The sequence below is a fragment of the Patagioenas fasciata genome, chromosome 5 (genome assembly GCF_037038585.1).
Source record: "Patagioenas fasciata isolate bPatFas1 chromosome 5, bPatFas1.hap1, whole genome shotgun sequence".
NCBI classification, from domain to species: domain Eukaryota; kingdom Metazoa; phylum Chordata; class Aves; order Columbiformes; family Columbidae; genus Patagioenas; species Patagioenas fasciata.
Genome location: NC_092524.1, coordinates 26524340 through 26547986, shown reverse-complemented (window position 1 = coordinate 26547986; position 23647 = coordinate 26524340). Strand labels below are relative to the sequence as shown.

At 38.8% G+C, this 23647-nt stretch overlaps 1 protein-coding gene across 1 annotated transcript in view; it reads right to left on the bottom strand.

Annotated features, from left to right (window-relative positions):
• Positions 1–270: 270 nt before the first annotated feature.
• Positions 271–23647, bottom strand: part of HSD17B12 (hydroxysteroid 17-beta dehydrogenase 12) — an 85559-nt gene continuing 62182 nt past the window's right edge. The window contains exons 7-11 of the mRNA XM_065839801.2: positions 20633–20667; positions 15095–15176; positions 10149–10214; positions 2138–2287; positions 271–1930 (exon numbers count right to left, since the gene is read on the bottom strand). Coding sequence (XP_065695873.1) covers positions 1826–1930; positions 2138–2287; positions 10149–10214; positions 15095–15176; positions 20633–20667 — 438 coding nt within the window. The 3' untranslated portion in view covers positions 271–1825. The remainder of the gene's footprint in view (positions 1931–2137; positions 2288–10148; positions 10215–15094; positions 15177–20632; positions 20668–23647) is intronic.

Genomic DNA, 23647 nt, shown 5'->3' with positions numbered 1-23647 from the left:
GCATCTGCTGCTCCCTCAGACACAGCTTTCCAAACATCTTCAACAGTTAGAAAATCATTATTTGTAAGTAACTGTTTCTTCTTAATACCTTAATTAATAGCTTATTTCATATTCTAGTGTAAAACATCACAGCCAGGAAGACAGATTAATAAAAGCTTTGGTTTTGGTATGTAAAAGTATATAATAAATAATAATGCAGTGAAACTGACTAAAGGATAATCAGGCATTTGAATGTACAGGCAAACATTTTAAGGAAAAAAAACACAAAGATTCAGAGTAAATTCCATTGTATTTGTTTTACAAAGTCAAAGATACAGATTGTTTAGTTCAATGCTTCCACATCAGATCCAGAGCAAACCAAGTCATGTACTCTTACAGAACTAATACCACTGACTTCACCACCCTCATTCCAAAAAAATTAAGAAAACTATGGCATAGAATCTGTGTCTCAGATTTGATCAGCACCATTGCATCGGTATTCAGGTTTTTTCAATGTACAGAAATGTTAGCCCCAAATCATGTCTCAGTACATGTTTCACTTCAAAATCAGAGCTTGAAATTATTCTCTCAAGGACAGAAAACAACCTCCACTCTTCAACCATAGGAAATCACCACAGAAAACACTGGTAGCTGTTTGCAATTTGATTTACCTTGCAAATTTCAGTGCATTTTATGGTTATAAAAGGGAACATCACAGACCAAAATCTTTATTTAGACAGTAGGTAAATACAGACAACAAGTGCATACTTCTCATTTACTCTGACCTCTTTCTCCTGGAGTCAGGCAACTCTAGCCTCACCAGAGCACTCAGTTTTGGAACAGAACCATTAAATAAATCAGTTAAACACAATGGAATTTGAAAGTGTTCTACATTTAAAGAAGTTTACTGGTTCTAATTTTTAAAGTTGTCTCAAATATTTAGGATTCACATTTCAAAAGGCCTCACCAAAAAGACAAACTGAAGGAATCATTGCTGACAAGGACAGTAACTCGTTTCAAGCTCTGCATTTAAAGCACCCATAATCTTTTACACAGCAACCAGCATGTAACACATAACTTGTGACATTTATCTACATTGTGTTATCACCATCTATTACAAAGATCAGGCACTGAACTTTTAAAAATATTATTAAAAATCAAAGATTACATACTACCAAAAAGTTAGAATCCATATCCAGGAACCAAGAATTTAAATACTTTTTGCAATGTTATTTTATGTATATATTTATAGATCAGCAATTACACTCATTCTGGCTTTTGGCGCATTTCCCTCAAGTTCATAACCAAAAATCACACTGGACCACGTAAGCAGGAGAATGCTCACGAGCTGGCTGACAAGGCAGAATCCTTGCAAGTACCCAAAACCTGAGCTGGGAAAATGTTACACTCTGTCAAAAATGCTGGGTCACCTTTTTTTCTCCTTCCTTCCCACTCCTCCCCATCTGTCCAGGAAATACTTCAGAACTAGTGTGTTTCTGTCGGTCACCCGCACACCGTACATAGATGTGACGGACACTATATAACCCAGCCGTTCCTCAACAGCACAATGTGTGATCAAGTCCATGTAAATATTTCTTAAAGCATGGTGCAATTTTAGTCCAAAGCACTTCCCCCCTCATAATATGCATAAACAAATAAAGCCTATTTAAAAATCAATATTGGAAGTCAGTCTTGTTTCATCTGTATCCTCAAAACAAGACGGTTATGCTTGTTAGAAAGTACACCTACGATTGAAGATGTTTAAAACATTAGGTCTACTTGGTGCTGCAGCACAGGTATGGAACCTGCAGGAGCTCCTTGCTTCCAAGGTCAAGTTGCCTCCACCTTACTTCTCCTTCATTTTTTTCAAATAACGAGCCCGTACTCCTTTGTTTGTTTTCATGAGGAAATTAATGATAGCAGGTGTAGGTAGAAGAGAGAAGATCCATCCCTGAAAAACAAAAAAAAAGGAGGGAAGTCTCAGTTTTTTATAGGTCATACTAAATGAAATGTAATAGTTAGCAGCACACACAAACATTGCTAAATTATGATTACAAGCTAAAGAATATTTAATATTCAAAATTATTCTTTACTCTTCTTCCCTGATAAACACATACAAAGGACATTCCAGATCCTTATGTTTTCCAAGGTGACTTACCATGAGCGCATGGGGTAAGCACCCATTGGTCTGGGACTGCAGGCCGACCGTGCCCAGCGCAGCTCTGACATACGTTTCAGGACTGGGCTTATCAAAGGTTGGCTTGCGGATTTTGGACATTTTTGTTGCCACGTAATATGGTAGAACACTCTGCACATAAGAAAGATCATGTTAAGCAGAGAATGCTTAAAGATTAACTTACACATCCATCAAGGAACTAAAATTGTTGGAAATCAGGTAACCTGTTTCCTGAGATCTAGCTTGAGCTAGTTGTCTTTGCCATTCTGGTTATTAAAAACAAACAAACAAACAAAAAACCCACAAAACCAAAAAAAAACCCAACAATGTACAGTATCAAAAGCATTTTTAATCAGTTATCTTGTGGGCCACATTTGGAATGTGAATGATAGATGATTCAGTGGTCTGTTGACAGTCAGCATCCCCAGTTCGGGCCCTAGAAAAACTACCCCTGCAAGCCTATGGCTGAAAAGCCTTTCTTAAAATTTGTGAGTGCAAAACTTCATTCCAGCTGTTTAACAGATAATACTGGAGTATCGCTTCTCTGTAGTAAACCCCCAATGCTTGCCTGGGAAGGAGGTGCAGGATGCAAGACAGGGAGTTTTATAGACTTTAGTAACAGCTCCTCAGTTTGGCACCTGTACAAAGAGAAACATGAAGGCAGAAGGAAGAAGGAAAGGGAACATCCAGAGCCTTGGAAAACTGAGCTTTTAGCTCCACAGGAAGGCTTGGAGGAAGGAAGAGGTGTCAGTACCAGAGCAGAAGACCTCAAGGACAGAGGGTTAAAAATAAAAAAGTGGAGCACAGTTAATGCGCTTTTATAGCAATGCTTGGAAGAAACAGAAAAAGTGATAGTAGGTCTCAGAACTACCTGGCCCTGACATAATGGAAAAGCAGGAGGAAGCAGCATGGGTGACAGGGGGACGCTGGTACCACAAGGGCATGCCTTTGGTGGGGCGAGATAGGTGGAATGTGGTTTTGGATCCCCCAGGTCTATCTTCAGCTCATGCTGTGGAAAAGGAAAGGGAAATACACGTATAGTTGCACACAAGGAAGCAACCATCTTTCCTCATAGTGATGGTTTTGGCATTGCTTTTAGCTTGTCCTGAATCTAGACTTCTGAAAAAAAAAAAAAAAACACAAAACAACAAAACAACAAAAAAACCACCACAACCAAAAAGTCCCGGTCTACAGCCACTCAATCAGATATTGCCATAACAGATCTCATAAGCTTCAAAAGGTTGGAAGCTTACCACTTTGAAATGGATCTCCTAAAACACTGACAGTTTGTAGTTATACTAGTGATTCAACACATGCAGTCACTACTGCCCATCACAGTGGCGAGTGCTGTGATCCATGTACCTTTACAGCAGGTACCCAAGAAGTGTGTGTCCAATTACGCTCCACTAACAGATCTCAAAATGAGAACACCATTTCAAAACTCATTATATTCAGGCAAGTTACAGCTTGGAAACCTGCTTCCCCTTGTTAGCCTCTTAAAGAACAATGGCCACACGTGTTTGACCTCAGAAACATCAGCTTTCCTGTCATGCTCTCAGAAGCACAGCCTGGGGGGAAAGGATCACCTGAACTCTCTCACTATCCATGCCTATCCACTAGCTATCCATGCCATGGCTGTGCACATTTCAACAGGAATCAGACCACCGCAAAGTATTGGTATGTCTGCCCATTTCTTCACCTTAGAACATTAAAATTGTGCACTTCTCTCTGTAAATAGGACTTTCAAAAATATACTGCATGAGTCCACTTTCAAATGGAGACCTGAATTGCAGAAGCATAAGTTGTTACCATTGCCTTTAAAGTTGCCAAAAGCTATAAATGCTTGGATAAGAAAACTACTCATTCTGTTACCATAACAGCATAAGTACGTATAGTTTCAGCTCCAGAATATGAACCTCATCCGTTTTACAAATTACACTTCTAAACTCAATCTCTAGTTCGGTGTTAAAAATAAAGAAAACAAAACAAAACAAAACACAAAAAAAAACCCAAAAAAACCAACCAACCAAACCAAACAAAACTACAACAAAAAAAAAACCCAAACAAACAAAAAAACCCACAAACCAAAGAAAAACCCCCTAAAACAAACAAACAAACAAAACCCCGAACCAAACAGAAAAAAAAAAACAAACCACCAACCCAATTCTAAGCTTCTTATTCATGACCAAATTATATCTGCAACATCCCCACACAGCCTGACATGATAGTTATGGTTAAGATTTATTTTCTATCTCCCTCTGCTCAAAACAGACTTCGGAGGTGAACTGCAGTACCCAGTTAAGCCACTGGACAGCATGAAAGGGGAAACAATTGTGTGTGAGGATATTTGAAAAAAGCAAGCATACAGGAGCACTACTGGACAGCTATTTATCCACAGCCTTCAAGGCACACAGAAATATGGATTACACTCCAGCATTTTTTTCCTCCTAAATGCTCTCTAGAAAACAAAGAGACAGTGTCCTGGTTTTGTTAAAAACAAGTTTCTCTTTTAGCGAATTTTTGCCTGTCAGCTAAAGCCTTCATATTAGCTGCATTTTCCTGGAGAACCCGACACATGTTTTGGTTAAACCTAGCAATGGAATGCAAACTTATTGATAAGCACGGATGGACATCTCGCGAGAGGGGCAACGAGAAAACTGATGACCGAGAGACTGACCAAGGGTGTATAACATTCCATTCACGTGAATGCTTCATATAAAAGTGGGAGATCACGAGGATCTCGTCCCTCTTTTGCCCTCTTTCCCTTTTTCCTCATGGCTGACATTAGGAGAGGACCTTGCTGGTCGTCCCTGCGAACTGAGGCCTAGTGAGAGACTGAATCCAGCTCCGGTTGGCTACAGAGTCTAATCCAGGACTTCGGGTGCTGGCTCTGCAGTTGCTGAGACTTACAAGATTGGTTTTGTATATTTTGTGTTATTTTCTCTATTCTTATTAGTAGCATTAGTAAAACATCTTTAATTTTTCCAACTCTCTTCTCTCTGTCCTTCTTTCCCTCCTGATCGCCTGTCCTGAGTGGGAAGGGGGGAGAGGGAGGGGAAAAAGGGGAAAGTGGGGGGGAGAGGAGGTTAACAATACATCTGCCAGGGTTTGATTGTCACCCCGCAATACTAACCCTCGACAGACAGGTATTTAGTTTCAGAAATATTTACCATCTTCCCATTAACTGTGCCATATTTTAACAGCTATGAAGAAACCTGTTGAATCCATTAAATTAGTTTTCTTCCCTTCTTCCTCCCCACAAAGATCTCAGATGTTCATGAACTGTATCTACAACTAGCATGACGTTAAAAGTCTTTTGCTGCCTAAAGCCTTTTGGCATTTTGTATTCAGGCAGGTATAAACACACACCACCTGGGGCAAGGAGCTGTACAGAAAATTCTTTGTCTTTATCCGGAATGAGCTTTGCCTGCTCTCCAGTTTCAAAACATGCCTTAAAAGTAGCTTATGTCAATACAATATCTCTTTCTAGCTTAAAACATTTGCTAGTGCTTAACAGCTCTCACGCTTATTAAAACTGGCCAGTACTCAGAACTGGGGTCTTGAATATTTCATGAATGCAAGAACTACCAATTATGCTACATTCAAACGAAAATAAGCCCCCAAAAGTCAGAATAGTTCATTTACACAATTTTATCACCTATTTTACCTTACTTTTTAAAAAGACCTGAACTCTCTGTTTCCAAAGAAGTCTCCTGCTACTACTCTGTGGGAAAAAGGAGGGTGGGCACATGAAAAGGAAATGGAATAATTGCAACAACCAAAGCTGACCTGTACAGAACACTAAAGAACAAAGCTAAGGTCTTTGGAGGAAGGCAATGCCATTAGTCTGGTGAAATCACACTTTTGTAAATACCCGGAGAGAGAGATGGGCTTGTTCAGTGTGGTGAAAAGGAGGCCTGTGGTGACCCCATACCTCCCCGTAGTTATTTCAAGGGCAGATATGAAGATGAGAGCCAAACTCTTCCTGGTACTGCCAGATATAACAGCAAGAGGCAAACCCACCAATTTTGGCTGTGAGCTTTCAGACTGGACACTAAGGAAAAAGTCATTTGCTAGGAGAACAGCGCAACTTAAATATGAGAAGAAACTTCTTCTCAGTGAGGGTGACAGAACACTGGAACAGGCTGCCCAGGGAGGTTGTGGAGTCTCCTACTCTGGAGACATTCAAAACCCACCTGGACACATTCCTGTGTAACCTCATCCAGGTGTTTCTGCTCCAGCAGGGGGATTGGACTGGGTGATCTTTCAAGGTCCCTTCCAGTCCCCAACATTCTGTGATTCTGTGTGTGAGAGGTCACCCCTGCCCTTGAAGGCTTTGAAAGTCTGGCTGGATAAAGCCACAACTAGCCTGTGAGCAATCCCACAGCTAACACTAGGAGAACAGGAAGAGACTAGAAAACTTGCTAGAGATCCCTTCAAACACACAGTTCCATGATTCTGTGATCTGGTATTTTATATAGTGGATATGGTAGAAGAAAACAGGTGGAAGTTTTCACTATTCCACTTTTACTATGGATAGTAATGAAGTATGGAGGGGAAAATGCTAATAATGACTGAAGTTAAAAAAAAAAAAAGTAAAAGAAAGGGGAAAAGAACCAAGTATAATATTTTTAGACATACTCAAAGACCAAAGGTTTCATAAGAGTCTGCAGAAACCTTTCAGAGAAAGTTTTTTCAAGAAGTCTTGGGACAAGTCCTTCTTGTCTTCATCATTACTTTTATTTGCCTTTTTCTCTCCATGTAAACACATGCAGAATTTTAACCTATGCTATTACTGTGGTGCTTCTGTAAAATTAAGCAGGACTGTCAGCCAGAAAGAATATATTTTTTTATATAAAGATGCCTGCATTTCAATAAAAGCACTATATACTGTCAAAACTAAGGTTCCACAGAGAAGGCAATGCACTTAGGTAAAACTCATCTACCTTAGGTTGAACTTCCAGAATTTGTAAAACATCACCTGTACGGTGTTTCTGCTTTTCGGGCAGGGGTACTCTGCAGGTATTGGCATAGTAAAAGTTAACTGGTTTAAATGGTGATCTCAACTGGAAGTGTAGGTCAAGAATTAAAAATTTCTGAGGGTCAGAGAGATCAACTTCAAAGAATCTAAAGGAGATGCGGTCTTCCAGAGGGCTTGAAGACGACAGGTCAGCTAGTCTTCATGGGAAGGTACTTATAATATTCATTACTGGTTTATAGTGACTTAGGCTGGAACAAGAAGACAAGGACATGGACTGCAATAAAATTAGCATAACAAATTGAAGCTGTGACAGCTATCGGTCATCAGGCCCACATAACTCAGAATGACAATTTACTTTCTACATTCAGAGGCAAAAAAGCAGTGCTGTCAGGAATTCAGCACCCTTGGCCAATGCAGGAGTTACAAAAAGACAGTTTACCACAACCTGTTAAGTTTTGTACAGGAAAACATAGTTGTTGATGCAAAAAGACAGATGCAATTCTTCATTTGTTCAAAGTGTTAAAAATGCAAGACATAGAAAGCTTTTCTTCTAGCTTTTCCATATCCAAAAGCTACAAAAGCTTTCCCATACTATCTGCATTTATATTGCGTTTAATGCCTTTAGCCAAGCACGAGTTACTAGGCTATTTACCTTTTCAGTTTCAATATGTACTCCATAGACATAAGCAAGCAGTACCTGCTCCTTCTTCATTTTCCTCTCAAACCAACAAACTAGTATTTAAGCAAAATTTGGGGAGGAGGAGACTGCCTGGTTACAAATGCACATAGGAACAAAATGTCAGAGATGTAACAATTCTCTCTCTTGCAAGCATCCTTTCCTAAATACTTTTACACTGAGGTAACTGTCAGCAGCTTTGCCTGAGAAAACACTAGAAATGAGAAAGAGCTTAGGTATCATACCACAGCACACACACACACAAAAAAAAAGCAAGCATCACACCCAGTTCCATTGCCAGTGAAGCTGTATGGTAAAGGAGCCCATGCCTCACAGTTCATAGGTAGGCTTGAGCAGGAAAGAAATCCTACTAGAAGACTTTGTATTATCGACGCAGGAAAGAGACGTACTCTACCAGTTCCTTTGGTCTCATTTGGAGACTGTGACCACAGATTAAAGGAGGGTCTCATTGCATGTAAATTAAATGGATCAGAAGAACAGCTGTCTGATAATGAAGCTAAATCTGCAAGTAATACAACTTGAAGCACACTGAGGAGAAGAGTAAAAGTAAAAAGAAACCTGTAAGGAACTTCCAGCATGGTAAAAATTGACTTATAGCTCGATAGGTTGTGGCTGAAGCCAAGGAAAGGTTTGGAAAGCTCTGTGAGAAAAAAAAGTAACAAGGAGACAAACCACTAAAAGTTGCTTCAACTTAATCCACTTCAAGAACTCAGAGCACACACAAATCACCCTTTATGCTGAACACACACCTGCTCAGAGTGCTGCCTCTTTGTGCATCCTCATTGCTGCGCACTGGTCTATCTGCAGGTACACCCCAGGTGCCAGGGCACAGCACCAGGCACACTGAGGAGAAGTCACACTTCAGGAGCTCTGCAGCAAGTTATAATCTATTACCAACATTAATGTCACCTAGTCTGTCCTTGAGAAGGTCTATAACAACAGTAGTTAGAAGGCTTTCAGGGACCACCTTTGCTAGCTTCTCCACTGCTAACAGACCCCAAAACAAACAGCATCCTTTTAACATGTTTAATATAAGGCTTAAATGAGGTTCACATTAAAGGGTCAGTGACTGCATGGGAATAGCTCACCAAGCAATTGTCTTTTTTCTTAATGCAATCCTCCCTCAGGAACTGAGACAGGACATTATATTGAATACCTGGGCCTAAACACCTGGATACTAAACTGCAGAACATTTCCTGGTGACAAGTTTTTGTTTTGCTATGTATGGTTAAAGGGGAAAAAAAAAAATCTAGAAAGTCAAAAAGGTAACATAGTCTTAAGGTGATAACTTCTCTATCGTTTTAGCCAGTAACGAAAGTTGTACTCTCATACTGAATGACTGCACAAATAAGGTAGATAACTTTGTGCCTTACTCCTCATAGGGCCTTCAGACTTCAAATGGTTTTGAGAACTATGTTACAGAATAGGGGAATCACAGGCGAGGACATAGGCTAGTCCTCTTTTTAAGAAGATCTCTAGCTGAATTTTAAAAAGATACACCACTGTCTCCACAGTACAGGTAAGATCTTATACTGCCTTCATCAAACTCACTTGCTCTGGAGAGCAACAGGTGTAATAAGTAATGAAAAACCTCAGTGTTTGTGACCAAAGCTGGAAATTCCAGCTGCATTTTGGAAGTAAAAACTAAGAGTATGTGAGAAGTTATATTAAAGCAAAATCCCATAAAGCTGTGCAAGACTGGCTTGGTTTCTTTTTATGCTCCAAAAATAATTAAAATCGTGGAAGGTAAAAAGTGAAGGGAAAAAAGCAAGACTTATTGGTAACACAGAAACCTAGTATTAAAGAAAGTTAAATCAGTCTATTACATACAAAGTCTTTGAGGCTTTTGTTTGTTCTTTCTACTATGCTTTTCGTAGCAGTTGATTCACTGACACTGCAGGGAACGGACTGCTACTGTCCAAGTCTTTTGAGCAGTTATCCATTTAATCTCTGCACAAATGCACTTCAAAAGTGCATTCCAGTAGATTAAGTTGTATAAAGATGTATTCTACAGAGCTGCATACAGTTTTATGAAGTATTTTAAACTTAAAGGTTCAATTACCACCATCAGATTAAAAAAAAGCGCCACACACACAACCCTCCCACCCCAATAAAACCATCACCACCAATGGTTTTTGTTGCTTAAAGATACATTGTTTCAGAATAATTTAAGAAAGTTGCTAATGGGATCAAATTAAATACTTACCTTAGTCTGTGTCACTTATTAATGAATAAGAGAATATGCTGATTCCTTTTTGTTACCAAGACGCCAATGTTTCTGTGGTAACCACGCTCACATGAAACAAACTACTTACCTGCACAATGATGCCCTTGCTCTTGTACTCCGCGTGGAGGCCTCGGGAGAAGTAGTCCACAAAAGCCTTGAAAGAAAAGGGAAACATGCAGCATGCTACACATTGAAGTGGAAACTATAGTTTGCAGGTTCTTGTAAGCATATTTTATTTACTATTTATAGTTCCTGTTTTCAAAGTGAAAAACTCTAGGTTTTCAAATAAACTTTGCAAATTAGAGCAATGCCATCTGAACAGAAACCCTATGCTTACAAAGCATTTTCACAGAAGTGAGGCTCAATCTAAACAAACAAAACCCTTTTTAATTTAGAAGGAAAAGGAACTAGATTTGTTACATAAAACCTAGTTAGAAAAGGAAAATAAGACTTTGTATGTTCACATTATTCACTACGTATGTCATCTCCAGAGACTTTTTTTTTTTAAGAGTGATTTCAGTGGGTTTCTCTTGTGCAGGGTTTTTAAAAGTGTTTAAATACTTCACCTTCTGCCTTTACACTTTTAAGAAATGCCACCTTATGGTGATATTTCTTCCTAGTCCTGATGTCCACCTCCACAGATCCTCTTTCCAACTTCTGGAAGTTTTAGAAATTACAAGACTAAGAGTTTAAAGAAAAAGTGAAAAGGCTTAAAAGGTGGATGGTAGTACCTGCCTTGAAGATGCCCTCACATCTGATATAACCACGTGCATAACCATGCTGAGAAAGTATTGTCCTCACAGCCCAACACAACTCAGCAATTCAAACCAGCATAGATGCCCCTCCTGGAGTTCTTCTAAATCACCTTTCCACTCTTTCCTCCTGCAAAATATCAGGTTCCACTGTGGTTTCTTGTTTTAGTGAAACAATACAGCCAAGTAAGATGAATGGAGTATCTTCAACTGAAGGAACTAAACTATCTTATCCATGCTTGAAACTAAAACAAACACTAAATAAATTAATTCACATATTTAAGAAGGAATTGCTTTAGACCAGTTTCAAAACAAACAGCAAAGCTCTAGTATTCCACTTCCCTTACAGTCTTCCTTTGCTGACCATGTCACCACTGGATTAACTGAAACCAGGGCTTAAAGTTTCCCATCCCCAGTGTTTTTCCTATTAAGGTCATCCTACTGAATTCAGTCTATATAAGAAGCTACTGGGCTGTTTCTATAGAAATTTTTCTGAGCATACGCAAGATCTGAAAGAAAACTAGATTTTGCTATGTAGCAAACAGGTCCTTTTATTCTTCAAGTTGCATGTACAAGCTAGAAGGAGGCTCATTAAACCAAAAAAGCTTATCTTCTGTTCAACTGTTCTTTCCTTCTCCTTTTCCTCCAAGTGTAAGTTCTTAATGAAACCCAGTATTCAACAAGTCTCTGAAAATCAGGCACAGCAGCAATGATACAAGTAGGCTGGTTATGCTCATGTGACAATAAGGCAACTTGCATAGACATGTAAATAGTTTGGTGCAGTCCCTGAACAAATTTGCCAGACGTTTGTGTGATAACTGCACAAAATATATCAATAAGCGATTGAAAATAAATTTAAATAACTATATTGTGTTAACCAAACAGCTTGAATCATTCAAATTTCTAACTATTTTTAAGTGGCAGAGTCCTGAAATCAGATACTGCCTCAAGCAGGGAGAGATGGTGTAGAGACTGTCACCTCTACTGGTTGCAAAGGGTTTGCAATAAGGAAAATGTTCATTTTACATTAGGAGGAAAAGCAGCTTCCAGTATCTAAATAAACACTGGAGTTTTTCATCTTGAAGAGTTTAAGACAAGATGTGTTTTCTACCTCCAGATGCTCTAGCCTCCCAGCAGCCTCTAACTTAAAAGAGTCTTAAGGACATAATCTAATTAAAGCAGCCCCTGAATAAACAGACAAACATTGCATTAAGAAAACTTCTCCTTGGATATTCAGTAACAAACCCAACTACTACAGATGTGGTGGGGAAGGCGGGGAACAAAACCAAAAAAATGCACAAAATCAAGCATATTTCACTTCTCATTACTATTAGTGCAGGTAGATAGGTAAGCCTGTCAAAAATAGGATGATGATTACTTTTAAAGTGTCTTGTTTCATTGTAAAATGGGAATTCTCCACAGCAAGGTTAAAGAGACTGTGTCTGTTCCTGTTAATTAGCCAAAGCCATTGACTTAGACCTGAAGGATACTATGCTTTAAAGCCCCTCTATACAGATGAGGAAAAAACATAGAAATTGCAGATACAGACTTTCTATAGCTACATTAGGGGAGTCACTTTCATGCTTACTAATCTCGCTGTGGTAGAAGATGAGCAGTGCTAAGAATAGGCAAATTACTTAACCTGGAACTGAGTTTCTTAGGGGAAGGGGAGGAAATATTTGAGATTCTCATTGAAAAAAGACTAACCAAATCACTGTAAGGCATATTGTCACTAAAATCAGAAGGTAAATTCTTTCCATAAAGCTGAAGGTACTACCACAACAAAAGTGACCTTTCATATTAAAACAAAGAAACATGCTGTCAGGGAACAGCTATTTCAAGAGCAAATTTTCTCAGCTACAACTAATTCAGGCTTTCATGATTTCTCAACTTATATATTCCCTCCTTTAGTACAAATAAAATAGGGTGCATCTGCTCCTTTCTGGAAATATCAAGACATTACTGACAGTCTAGAGGAAACATAGGTCTGTTCTGACATGAATGACACTACAGAAGGTTTCTTCATCATGCCAAGGTTCTGCTTAGACTCTGAAATCCTTGAACTATTTAAGGTAATTATCAGGTGCACCTGAAAAAGCTGCAGTGCCATACAGCTTTAATACCAGTGTCAATGTGTCTTGCCTTTAGTTTTATCACATACACTTCAGTTCTGTACTGTGTACCCATACTGTCTTTGCAGTGTCAACTAGAGATCTTTTAGGAGAACATATCAGAAGCCCTTATAATTATCTTTGGGGAAAAAAAAAAATAAAATCCAAAGCAATAAGACCAGCTGCAGAAAGACAAAACTGTCCCAGTGACACAAAGAAAAACCAGAGCAGATAAATTTAAAATTAAATTTGGATCTAGAGTAGTAACTTACGAACTGGTAAAATAAACCAGCCTAGTGGGAAAGAAAAATGGAAATTTCAGTAAAAAGAGTGTTTGCTTAAGTGGGGAACTTCTTGATGAACTAAAATTGAGCATATGAGAGACATAAACAAGGAGAAGTAACAAAAGAGAAGCATAAAAACCTTATTAGGTAGAATAAAATCCAAGTTAGGAAGAGACTAGCAAAGGACATTAAGGGTAGCAGTGAAGGCTTCTATACGTAACTAGTTTGAAGAGGCCTTTCAAAGAAATCCGGCTCTGTTGATGAATGAAGGAGACAACCTAAAGGACAGAAAAAGGTTAAGGTATTCAACACTTCTCTTGCCTTCACACAGCCAAAGCTTGCCCACATGCCTCTGCATGCACAATCTTTAAAGAAACAGATAGGCTGAAGCAGCAACAATTCAGGGGCTACTCAGAGAAGCTGGATGTATTCAAATTTATGGAAGCATCATGGATTTACTCCAGAGTACTGAAAGAACTAGACTGCATGTATATAAGTCTGCTGTCTAAGATATATGAAAAACTATGGAAACTGGGGGAGGTCTTTGACAACCGGAAGAAGGCTAACATATCCCTCCTTGAAAAGGCAAGAATGATTCCATCAGCTTTATCTCAGTTTGTGGAAAGATCATGGAGCCTTCCTCTTGGAATTCATTTCCAAGCACATAAAGGACAAGACACAATCAATACAGATTTACCAATGGCAAATCATGTTTAACTAAATTGCTTTCTACAATGGAATGGACTAGCTTTGTAGATGAGGTAAACACATTTTTATTTTTTTTAGTATTTGCGTGTGTGTATAGATATTTTCACCTCAGTAAAGCTTTTGACATCACCATCTACAGCATTCTCACTCAGAAGTCAAGCAGATGTTTGCTGAGAGGACAAACTTCTGGCCAGACAGAAAATTGGCTGGACCACCAGGCTCAAAAGGGCCATGATTAATAGCTTGACATCTGGCTGATAACAAGCAGAGAACCCTACAGATCAATATTGAGGCCCATATTCTTCAGTACCTCCTATCAGCAGTCTAGATGATGATGCAGAGCACACCCTCAGCGAATCTGCAGATGACAACATTAGATGGAACAGCTGACAAGACAGAGCTTCAGTCCAAACAGACAGACCTTGATAAATTTTGATTGTTAAGCATCATGAGATTTCTCAACTGGTGTAGAATGAAGTACAAAATTCCACATACAGAGTGGGATAACACCATACTTTAATTTTGGTCAAGTAGCAGCCCTTCTGCAAAGAACCTGGAATTTAATGTGGCTTCCAGGGAGAATATAAGCCAATAATCCACTCACTGCAAGAACATTAAATGACATACTGGGCTACATTAGCAGGAGGTACAGTCAGCAGATCAAGGAAAGTTGACTATTTGGTAATGGCAAGACCCTAGAGCTCTATCCTTTCTCTTACCTGAAATGATAAACTTTAGACAACTAATTAAAAACAAGGAAAAATGTTTGCTTCCAGCAAGCATCAGAGGAGTCCCACTTAAATACATATACATATATATTGAAGATACACATTTTCTGTAAGATTAGGGGGAAAAAAGTTTTAAAGTCAAAATAAGAAAGTGTTAAACTTAGTCAATGCCCTTTCTCAGCCTCGCACTCAGCTTGCTTGGTACACTAGCATTCTTTTCCATGTAAAAGTAGAATGCATGATGAAATATATAAAATAGTAATTTCTGTGACAGTAAACCCTTGCACTCATCTTTCTCTTGACCTACCAGCTTCTACTATTGGAAAAATTTTGGTTAGAAGCTCACTACAGTAAGTTCATGAAAGCACCACTAGATGGACACCAAAACATTTATTCCTGTAGTTTTGGCTCATGTTTGACACTTGATTTCAGTGTGGAAAAGAACACTTACCTTGGTTGCAGAGTAAAGAGTCAGCAGTGGAGTTGGATACATCCCAGCAGCTGAGGAGATATTCAGGATTACCCCTTTTGATCTGAAAGGCAGCAAAGATATTATCATGAAATAAAGGAAACATCTCTCATCTCTCTTCAGAAAATTAATGCAAGCCTAAAGAAAACCTTTAGGATGCAACTGAGATTAAGATCTGTTTAAAAATCCCAATCAAATCCAAAATTGAAATTTACTGTTGTGACTCTAAGCACAATGTAAGTATTCAAACAGCTGGTATAAATCAGGAACAACTCCAAGGCCAATACAGCAGGAGAATCAAGGTCCATACATATATATATACAGACACTGGGTTGAACTATGCCAAACCAACTGAGTGAAACTGGCACAAGTCCAAAATGTGACTTCTAAATCTTAGGCTAGGGTGGTAGAAATGGCAAAACAAGTTTGTTTCACAGTTTACACTTTGATAATCCCTTTCATGTTCTAAATGTTACTTCATTATGAATCTTCAGGATAAGTAGTATCTGAATCTACTGCTCAAAACAGGAATGTTTTCATATACTATGGAAGAATTCAGTGGATGACTACAAAAAATAAAAGTTGTTTTACAGCTGTACTACACTAACACTGAGAGTATTCCACAATAATATTTTGGTAAGGGTACCAGCCTGAAATTTGCTACCACCTGCTCTGCCATGCTCTTCTAAAGCATGTGCAGGTAGGACAGAAAGTAAGACTCCCGGATTTCCCAACCCACTGACTGACTTTTAGCACATCTATTTCTGAGACTAGTTTTACCTACAAAAATAGACATATTATTTAGTGCCAGGTAGAAAGAAGAATTAGTTTTAAAAGCTTCAGGGAAATTAGGGCAAGTACATGGTTAGAAAGTGCTACCAGACAGTCCAACACAGTGAAAGATGCATCTCTGCTTCTTCCTACCCTGTACTAAATTCAAGCCAGTTTACCTAAACATACTAAGTGTGCCACGTTTAGTGCGGAGGAAGAACACGCACATGGGCAGGCATCATGCAGCTCAACTCCTTGCACATTCACAGATTAGTTTCTCACCATATTTGTTCATCTAGGTGTATCCTATGCCACTGCTGCCACAACGATCTAAGCAACCATCTTAAAAACAAACAGTTGGGTTTAAGGGACCATTAAAAATTAAAGCAATATACCTCTTTCATGACAATAGGTTCAAACCAACATGGCTTCTGCCATGATACAAGTGTGCATTAAATCTGTGATTGATTCACCTCTAGAAATGAGATGGCTAACGTGACAAAAGAATCATTTCGGTCATTCAGGATTTCAAGCACCTTCCTTTACCAATGTTCATTGTACTTTTCAGGAGTTTTCTAGAAGGTTTGGTTGGTACAGTAAACTAGCAACGTGGATCAAAATATGTAGCATGGAGAGAATAATTAATCATTAATTTTCATGACAACAAAAGGTTAATAGTGGATGCCAGAAGTTTTTCATATGAAGACAGGTGATGCTTGTGATATTTATTCATGAGCTCAAACAGGGATTAGTAGTGAAATGAGCATTTGTGCAGTTTTTAAGAGATTACCAGATTGGAAAATACTATAAGGAACTTTTAAAAGAGCTCAGACTGCTATGTGAATAGACTACAGAATGGCAGATTAAAAAAAAAAAAAAAAAAAAAAATCAATATTAACAAAATCAACACTGCATACTACAGAAAATAGCTTGAATTAATCCCAGACTTTGCAGGACTTTAAACCAACCATCGACTCCCTCTGAAACCTGAACAAAGTCCACAAGGAGTTCTCTTTTGTGCAGCAGTCACCAAAGACAGACAACAAACAGGATGGTGGGAATAGCAGGGACAGATCAACCATCACTGAAATCTTGTATTACAGTCTACAGAACACTTTAATCCCTCTAAATACAGGACAAATATTAAGAACCTGATGATTTAAGAAAGGGGAAAAGAAGAAAAAAATAACCCTGATACACTGATGAGGTTAAAAGATTGGTTCAATTTAGCTATTTAAGAAACTATGAAGAAAAGCCATGATAAGAGTATACAGGCTAATAAATGACAAAGATCAAGATCTTGATTTATCCTCTCAGAATACAAAAGAAGGATGACATTTATTTAAATGAGAGATTGAAATTTAGATCTGATAAAAGGAAGTGCTCTTCTCATATTCAGACCACAGGAATACTTGCCATAAAACTTAATTGAGGACAAAAGCTTAACAGGATTCAAAAAGAGGTAAGCACGTATATGGATAAAGACGAGTCTCATACTTGTAAAACAAACTGTAGCTTTAGAATAAAGGTTGGCATTCAGGCTATAAAGCACAGGTCTCACAGCATCTGGCTAGACTGCAGCTTTCCAGCAGTAGCAACCATCATCCCAGTGCAGTGAATTAGTGGTCTGACCTAGTAAAGAAAACCCCCTTGGAAACACAACAAACTAATAGCAGCCACTTGCAGAAGCTCCGTGTATTGGTCTCTTTGAAGCAGTCAATGTCACTGTGGGTTTTGTGGTTTGTATTTTGTCTTTATAAAGAAAACGGCCCTAGTCTTGAAAGTTCATAACTTAAAACTTCCAGATAAAAGGAAACTGAAGTACACGTGTAGGATGAACACTTCCAATTACTCCAATTACAATTTTGCTGCTTAGAGGAATTGCAGAATGTTTTTAGGGAGGGATCTGAAGAACTACATGAGCATCGCTGCAGCAAAAAGAAATTTTGGCTCCATCAAAATCACCTGTGCACTTAATAAGAAAAGAAATTAATAAAAAAAGTTGGTCGAGATGAAGAGAGCCAGGCTCACACCCTCACACCTCCCCATCATTCTACCTTAAGCGGTCCAGTGCCAGTGAGGCTATATTTAGCCATCTCCCTGTTGCTGTGGCAACCAGCGCCTGCTCCAGCTGCACGCCAAGTGGAAAGAGCAAGCTTCCTCTGTAATGTAATTATGCACTTGCTACTTCCCTGGCAATAAATACCACAGTTTGATATTTCTCTAAAAACAGTCAACTGATTTTGTTGTTGTTGTTTTTTTGTTCCCAAAGACATCGAGCCTCAGTTTTCAGTTTTTCAAGTCGCCCACCTTAGACAGTAGCCTGAAAATTTACAGAAGGACTGTTCATTTAAGTGTAATAGGAAGCCAAAGATTATAAATTGTCACTTTAAGTATTCAGAGCATGGGAGAAGAGCCACAGCAGAGAATCTAAATGCCATTACCAGAAGTGGCATTCACCTAATGCTGCTATGTTTATTATAAATAAAAGATAACAAACACACCGAGATGCAGTTTTGTTTTCTCCTCACAGACCTGAGTGCAAGGCATGTGAAGTCTCCTCTATTTCTGTACTTGTCTTATAATGTATTGCCATAAAACCAGCACTCACATCTGTAAAGTATGCACTACAGCTGCAAGATGCTATAGCACAATACGTCACATCTCTCTATTCAACACACTATCCTCCTTGAACAAGTGAGGAATTTACCAACGGGACTCCTAGTCTAGTTCTTTTCTTAGAGGCTGGAGCCCTTTTTCCTAACGTAGGGTCCCATGTTAGAAATCAATGGTTGGCCCAAAGAGCAGTCTAGTTCTTGCTCTTGGATCTGCTGGACAGACATGTCCTCCTATGGTTACAGTCTCTTAGTGGTGTTAATAGCCTGTGAGCTATGACTATGTAGGAGCTGGCAGCTGCAGACTTTGCTTCTGTGCACTGCAAACCCAACTGACTTCACAAAACCAAACAGAAAATGGCAGCTTTTTCAAATATTTTTCCCTGGGACAGAAACGAAGGCTTGATTCAAATGGAGCAGTCATTCAAAGTGGCTGCTCACACACAGGAAAAAGTTCCAGGTGTGTACTTTTTTTTTTTTTATAACCACTATTAACCTTTTCTTTCCAAGCTGCTTCTTGAACATTTATCCTTGAGATTCCCAAGGTAATCATGTAGTTAGGAAAAGTGAGAAGAAACATGACATAGAGTGCTCAAGGGTAGTCTGAACCAGAAGTCAGCAGCACCCTGGTTTGCTGCCTTTCAGTCAAATCATCTTATCCAGGTTAATACATAACAGAAAAACATACACAGGATATTCTGTAAACAGAACGTGCATCATTCAGTCCTAAGGAACTGAAAAGATCAACTCTGCCAAATGGGTAACTACAATATCTCTTTAGACAAAGAAGAAACTGAGGCAAGAAATTGTTAGAGCTTCAAAGTTCCAAACATCGATAACAAAACAACACTAAATCCTTGGAAAGCAGAATGGCTTTGGTCATGTTGGTATCTTCAAAGGGCAGTGGTTTCACTAAAGGCAGGCCTCTTTATCTATCAATAACAGTACACAGACAAGGGCTAACTTTAGACTTATGAACCCTGAGTAGCTACCACCAATGTACTATAATCTTCATTCTCTAGCTTTATTGGGAAATATTACACCCAGAGCCATGAGTCTTCTAATTCACATTTCTTTACGTGAAATGAACTCCGTATCTCTTGGTTGTTTAACTAAAAATCTAAGCTTGCCATCACCCTGATGTGCTAGACACTGACACCCATACTGGCCACTAGCTCTGATATTTTGTACCTACAAAGAAACTTTGTTTTAGATATGAAACATTTGCTCTGCATCTGTGGAACTCTTCAGTAACTGAATCCTGATCTGCAATGAAGACTCCCAGACAGTGAGATGATGCAAGAAGTACCAGGTTTTTGTTGTTGTTGTGTTTGGTTGGGTTTTTTTCCCTAATCTTGGTCAGATTTGGAGGTTTGCCTTGTATATATGCTCCCCTTACAGTGTTTGTCCAGAGGCAATACCATCGGTGACTGTCACACATGGTCCTACACAACCTTCCTCAGTATTGCAAGTATAGCTCAGATCTGACCTAGGGCAACCCCTAGCAAGCTGGGCTTAGTACCACAGAGACAGTGAACAGTCTGGCACAGTCAACATCAGCTAGAAAACAGCCTGGAGGGACTAGCGGGAAACTGTGCACCTTCTGGTTTCACCTGGGAGCTCGCTAGGAAGTCAGTACACATCTTCTGCAGTGACAGTGGTATACATGAACTCCTATTTTAAAGAGCTGGTCTCCAATTCTACTTTTCCAAATGATCACAGACTTTCCTCAATATACCTCCTACTGTATAATGAGAACAGATTCTTTGCATCCATTTTACTTACAGTGACTTAGAGAAATAGCCTTAAGAAGGTTATTCCCAGGAACTGTAACCACCCCCTCAGAATAGCAGGTTGTTGAGTTAGTGCTGATGAGTCAGATGGGCTTTTTAATTCTGTTCTAAAAGGAATCACCACAACAGTGGAGAAGGGAGAGGAAAAATAAAAAGGGAATCGAGTGGAAAAGGCTTCCACCGTCTGATGATTCATGCACCATCAGCGTGACTCACCCGGCATTACTCTGCCATTAAAACATGGAGACTAGGCTGATTAGTCACAGTAATGAATTTTTCAAGAAAGGATTCTCCCCTATAAATAATGATGACTTTGTCTGGATAGTGTTAGTGTGACTCACCTTTCCAGCATGCCGGGCAGCACCAATCGTGTCATCTGCAAAAAGAAAACATTCGTGATGGCTGAGAATGCAGACACCAGACAGCCAGAGACCGAGGGAAGCCTCCCTTCCTCCCAGAAGCAGCTGCCGCCCCCTCCAGCCCAACCAAGGCTCAGGGAAGCAGAGACCATACTTTGCGTAGGCAGTTTATTTTTATTCTACCTGGATAACTTGGCTCTGTCAAGTAGTGTGTGCACTGAATCTGGTGAACCCATCCAGCTAGTAGTTTAAGTACAATAAGAGTAAATTAAAAAAAAAAAAAAATTTCACTGCTTTGCAGTATCCATGGCCTCTGAAGAACATTAAAACACAAGAGTACTACGGTAGGTGTATGATCTTTCTCTCCCCACAAAAAGCATCTGTCTTCCTCAAGACCGACTAAATTTACCACCTATGCTAAGGCTCAAGATAACATCCAATGCATTTCAGCTAGGCTTACTGAGCTGTTGATTTTAAGCTGAATTGTAGAGCAGCAAGAGCACTGGACAGAACCAGTGAAGATAAGTTTCCTATACTACGTTACCTACAGAAAACACTTAAGACCCAAAACATTTTTTTGCTGATGACACAGATGTTTTCAGACTGAAGAACCTTCACCCCCACAATGAAAGCAGCTTTGTAAACCTCCTCACTGCTCTGGAAGCTTCTGCCTTTGTTACAACTCTGAGCAATCTATTTACAACCTGGCTGAAGGATTCTCCAGATCAGTGATCCTAAAATAAGATTCCCAGTTGCAGACAGAGCAGCTCTGACACAGGACGCAAATCAAGCATCAATCCAAACTTTGATGAATTTTTAAATAGTGTGAAATAGTTAATTTCCTTGTATTAATTACTAACATCCTAAAATACAACTTAAATCCAAAATTTCTGCCTTTAAGAAATAACATTGAAGTCCAGCTTGTGCCATACACTACCCTGCCCACAAATAACCCTGTTGGTGTCAGTGACATGACATTTATCAAAGACAGATCAGACAAGAAACATAAATTATCACTTTTCACATCTTTAAAAGATGCTCCAGCAAAGTTCTTGAAAACAGTGAGGAGGGAATAATAAAATACTAACAGCAGCAAAATGTAATATTACCACCAATGATACCAAATTACCTTGATAGCTTAAATCATAAAATATTTGAGTACTATGGGAGGAAAAACACACAAAAAGAAATCAGCATAAAAAGGAACACAAAACGAATAAACAGATCTTACTATAGCAAGCTATTCATATTGCTGTCACCACTGCATTAGCCCTTACATATGACTGATTCTGGGTCTGCAGTTTTTTTAATTTTTAAAATTATAAAACATACCTTTCCACAAAGGAGAAAAAAAAAAATCATCAAAGAAATCCTGCAAAATTTCAGTTGGTTACAGTTGGCACACAAAGAAAATGGTAGAGAATGGGTGTGTTTTGTATTTTATTGGTGTTTTTCACTTGGAATAGATTCTGCCACCAGCTACATGCTGCATGACAGCTTCAATAAGGGACAGTACCTGCAGGAGTTGAACAGACCTTCTGTGATGTCGGCCATTCACATATTTAACTCTCAGCACTGGTCCAGAAGTCAAACTAAGTATTCGGAGTTCATAAACATCACCAAGTTAAACATATCTGATGCAACTTCAAAAAACCCTCTAACATTAAGTCTAAGTATACATGAGCTTCTTCATATACTAATGCTTTAAAAGAGATACGGAAACAACTATTTATTTTAATGTTAAAGGATAAAGAATGATATGGGCTAATTTTAAGACTAGTTCAAGATTGGCAGATCTCTTAACTGGTGCAAGCTTTATGATCTCTCCCACAGATCCCCTGGCAAACAGTAGCACGCTGTTTCTTGCCTCCCAGGGCAGTGTAATACTGTGTATTATCTCTATAGATTGACACGTGGATGTGGACTGAAATTGCCTTACCTTAGGTAACCCATAAATGGTCTGAAAAGACAGTACAGGATCTCCCATTGTATTGCAGAAGGGACTCCACGTTTGAAACTTCGTGATAAATGCACACAAATACATTCATGGTCTAAATCGAAATCACAGCCCACCAAGCAGCTCTAACAGCATATCACTAACCTGCTGGTTATTACCGATACCCAAATGAGAGCACATAAAAACATGCCACAATAATTACCTGACTTACATAAATTCAAAAACTATGAAGCCATTGAGACATGAGATAACAGGTACACAATTCAGGTAGAAATCAAGAAGTTTCTTGCCACCAGCTGTGTTAAACAGTCTATTTCTAAAGTTCAGCTAGACATGCAATCAATTTATCCCCCCCACCCCAAAAAAACACTGAGGGCAAAACTGATTTTCATACTCAACATCACTTCCATTTGTTTTCATTAAAAATAATATTTTAAAGGAATTTTTAAAAATCTGTGAAATAGGGCAAAACTTTTTCCTATCTGTATTTTTACATCTTGCAATGTGTGAAGAAATATATGAATAGTCAGTATCTTTACATATAGGAAAAAAGAAAAAAAAGAACACTTTTTCACAGAATAACATAACAGAAGGTCTCTCTCTGAGTCAGTCTCACCTCATCCAGCCAAGTCCACGTTCAGACTGTTCCAGCAGTGCAAGAGCACTATTGGAAAAATGCTGGCAGAGCATTCTGCAGCCATATTCTTAGCACTAATTCAAATAAAATCTATAGCAGAAATGTAGTTTTGCTACTAATAAGTGTCCATATGTGCTTGCATGATCTTTATGAGAATAGCCAAACTCATTAACATTCTTGTCTTCTACAGCTATAATCTTAGACATGCCATTATGAAACAGGCCGTTGAACAAACACCTAGAATTGAATAAATATCTTCCAGATAAAGAATATGAATTTTAGCTAGGTCTCATATAAAGACAGCCAGTTGTGTAATGGAGTGTATTTCATAAATGCCAAAGCGTTGCAAGTCTGAGTCTATAGGAATTAGCATGCAGGATGCCAGAGAACTCTATGGTCTATA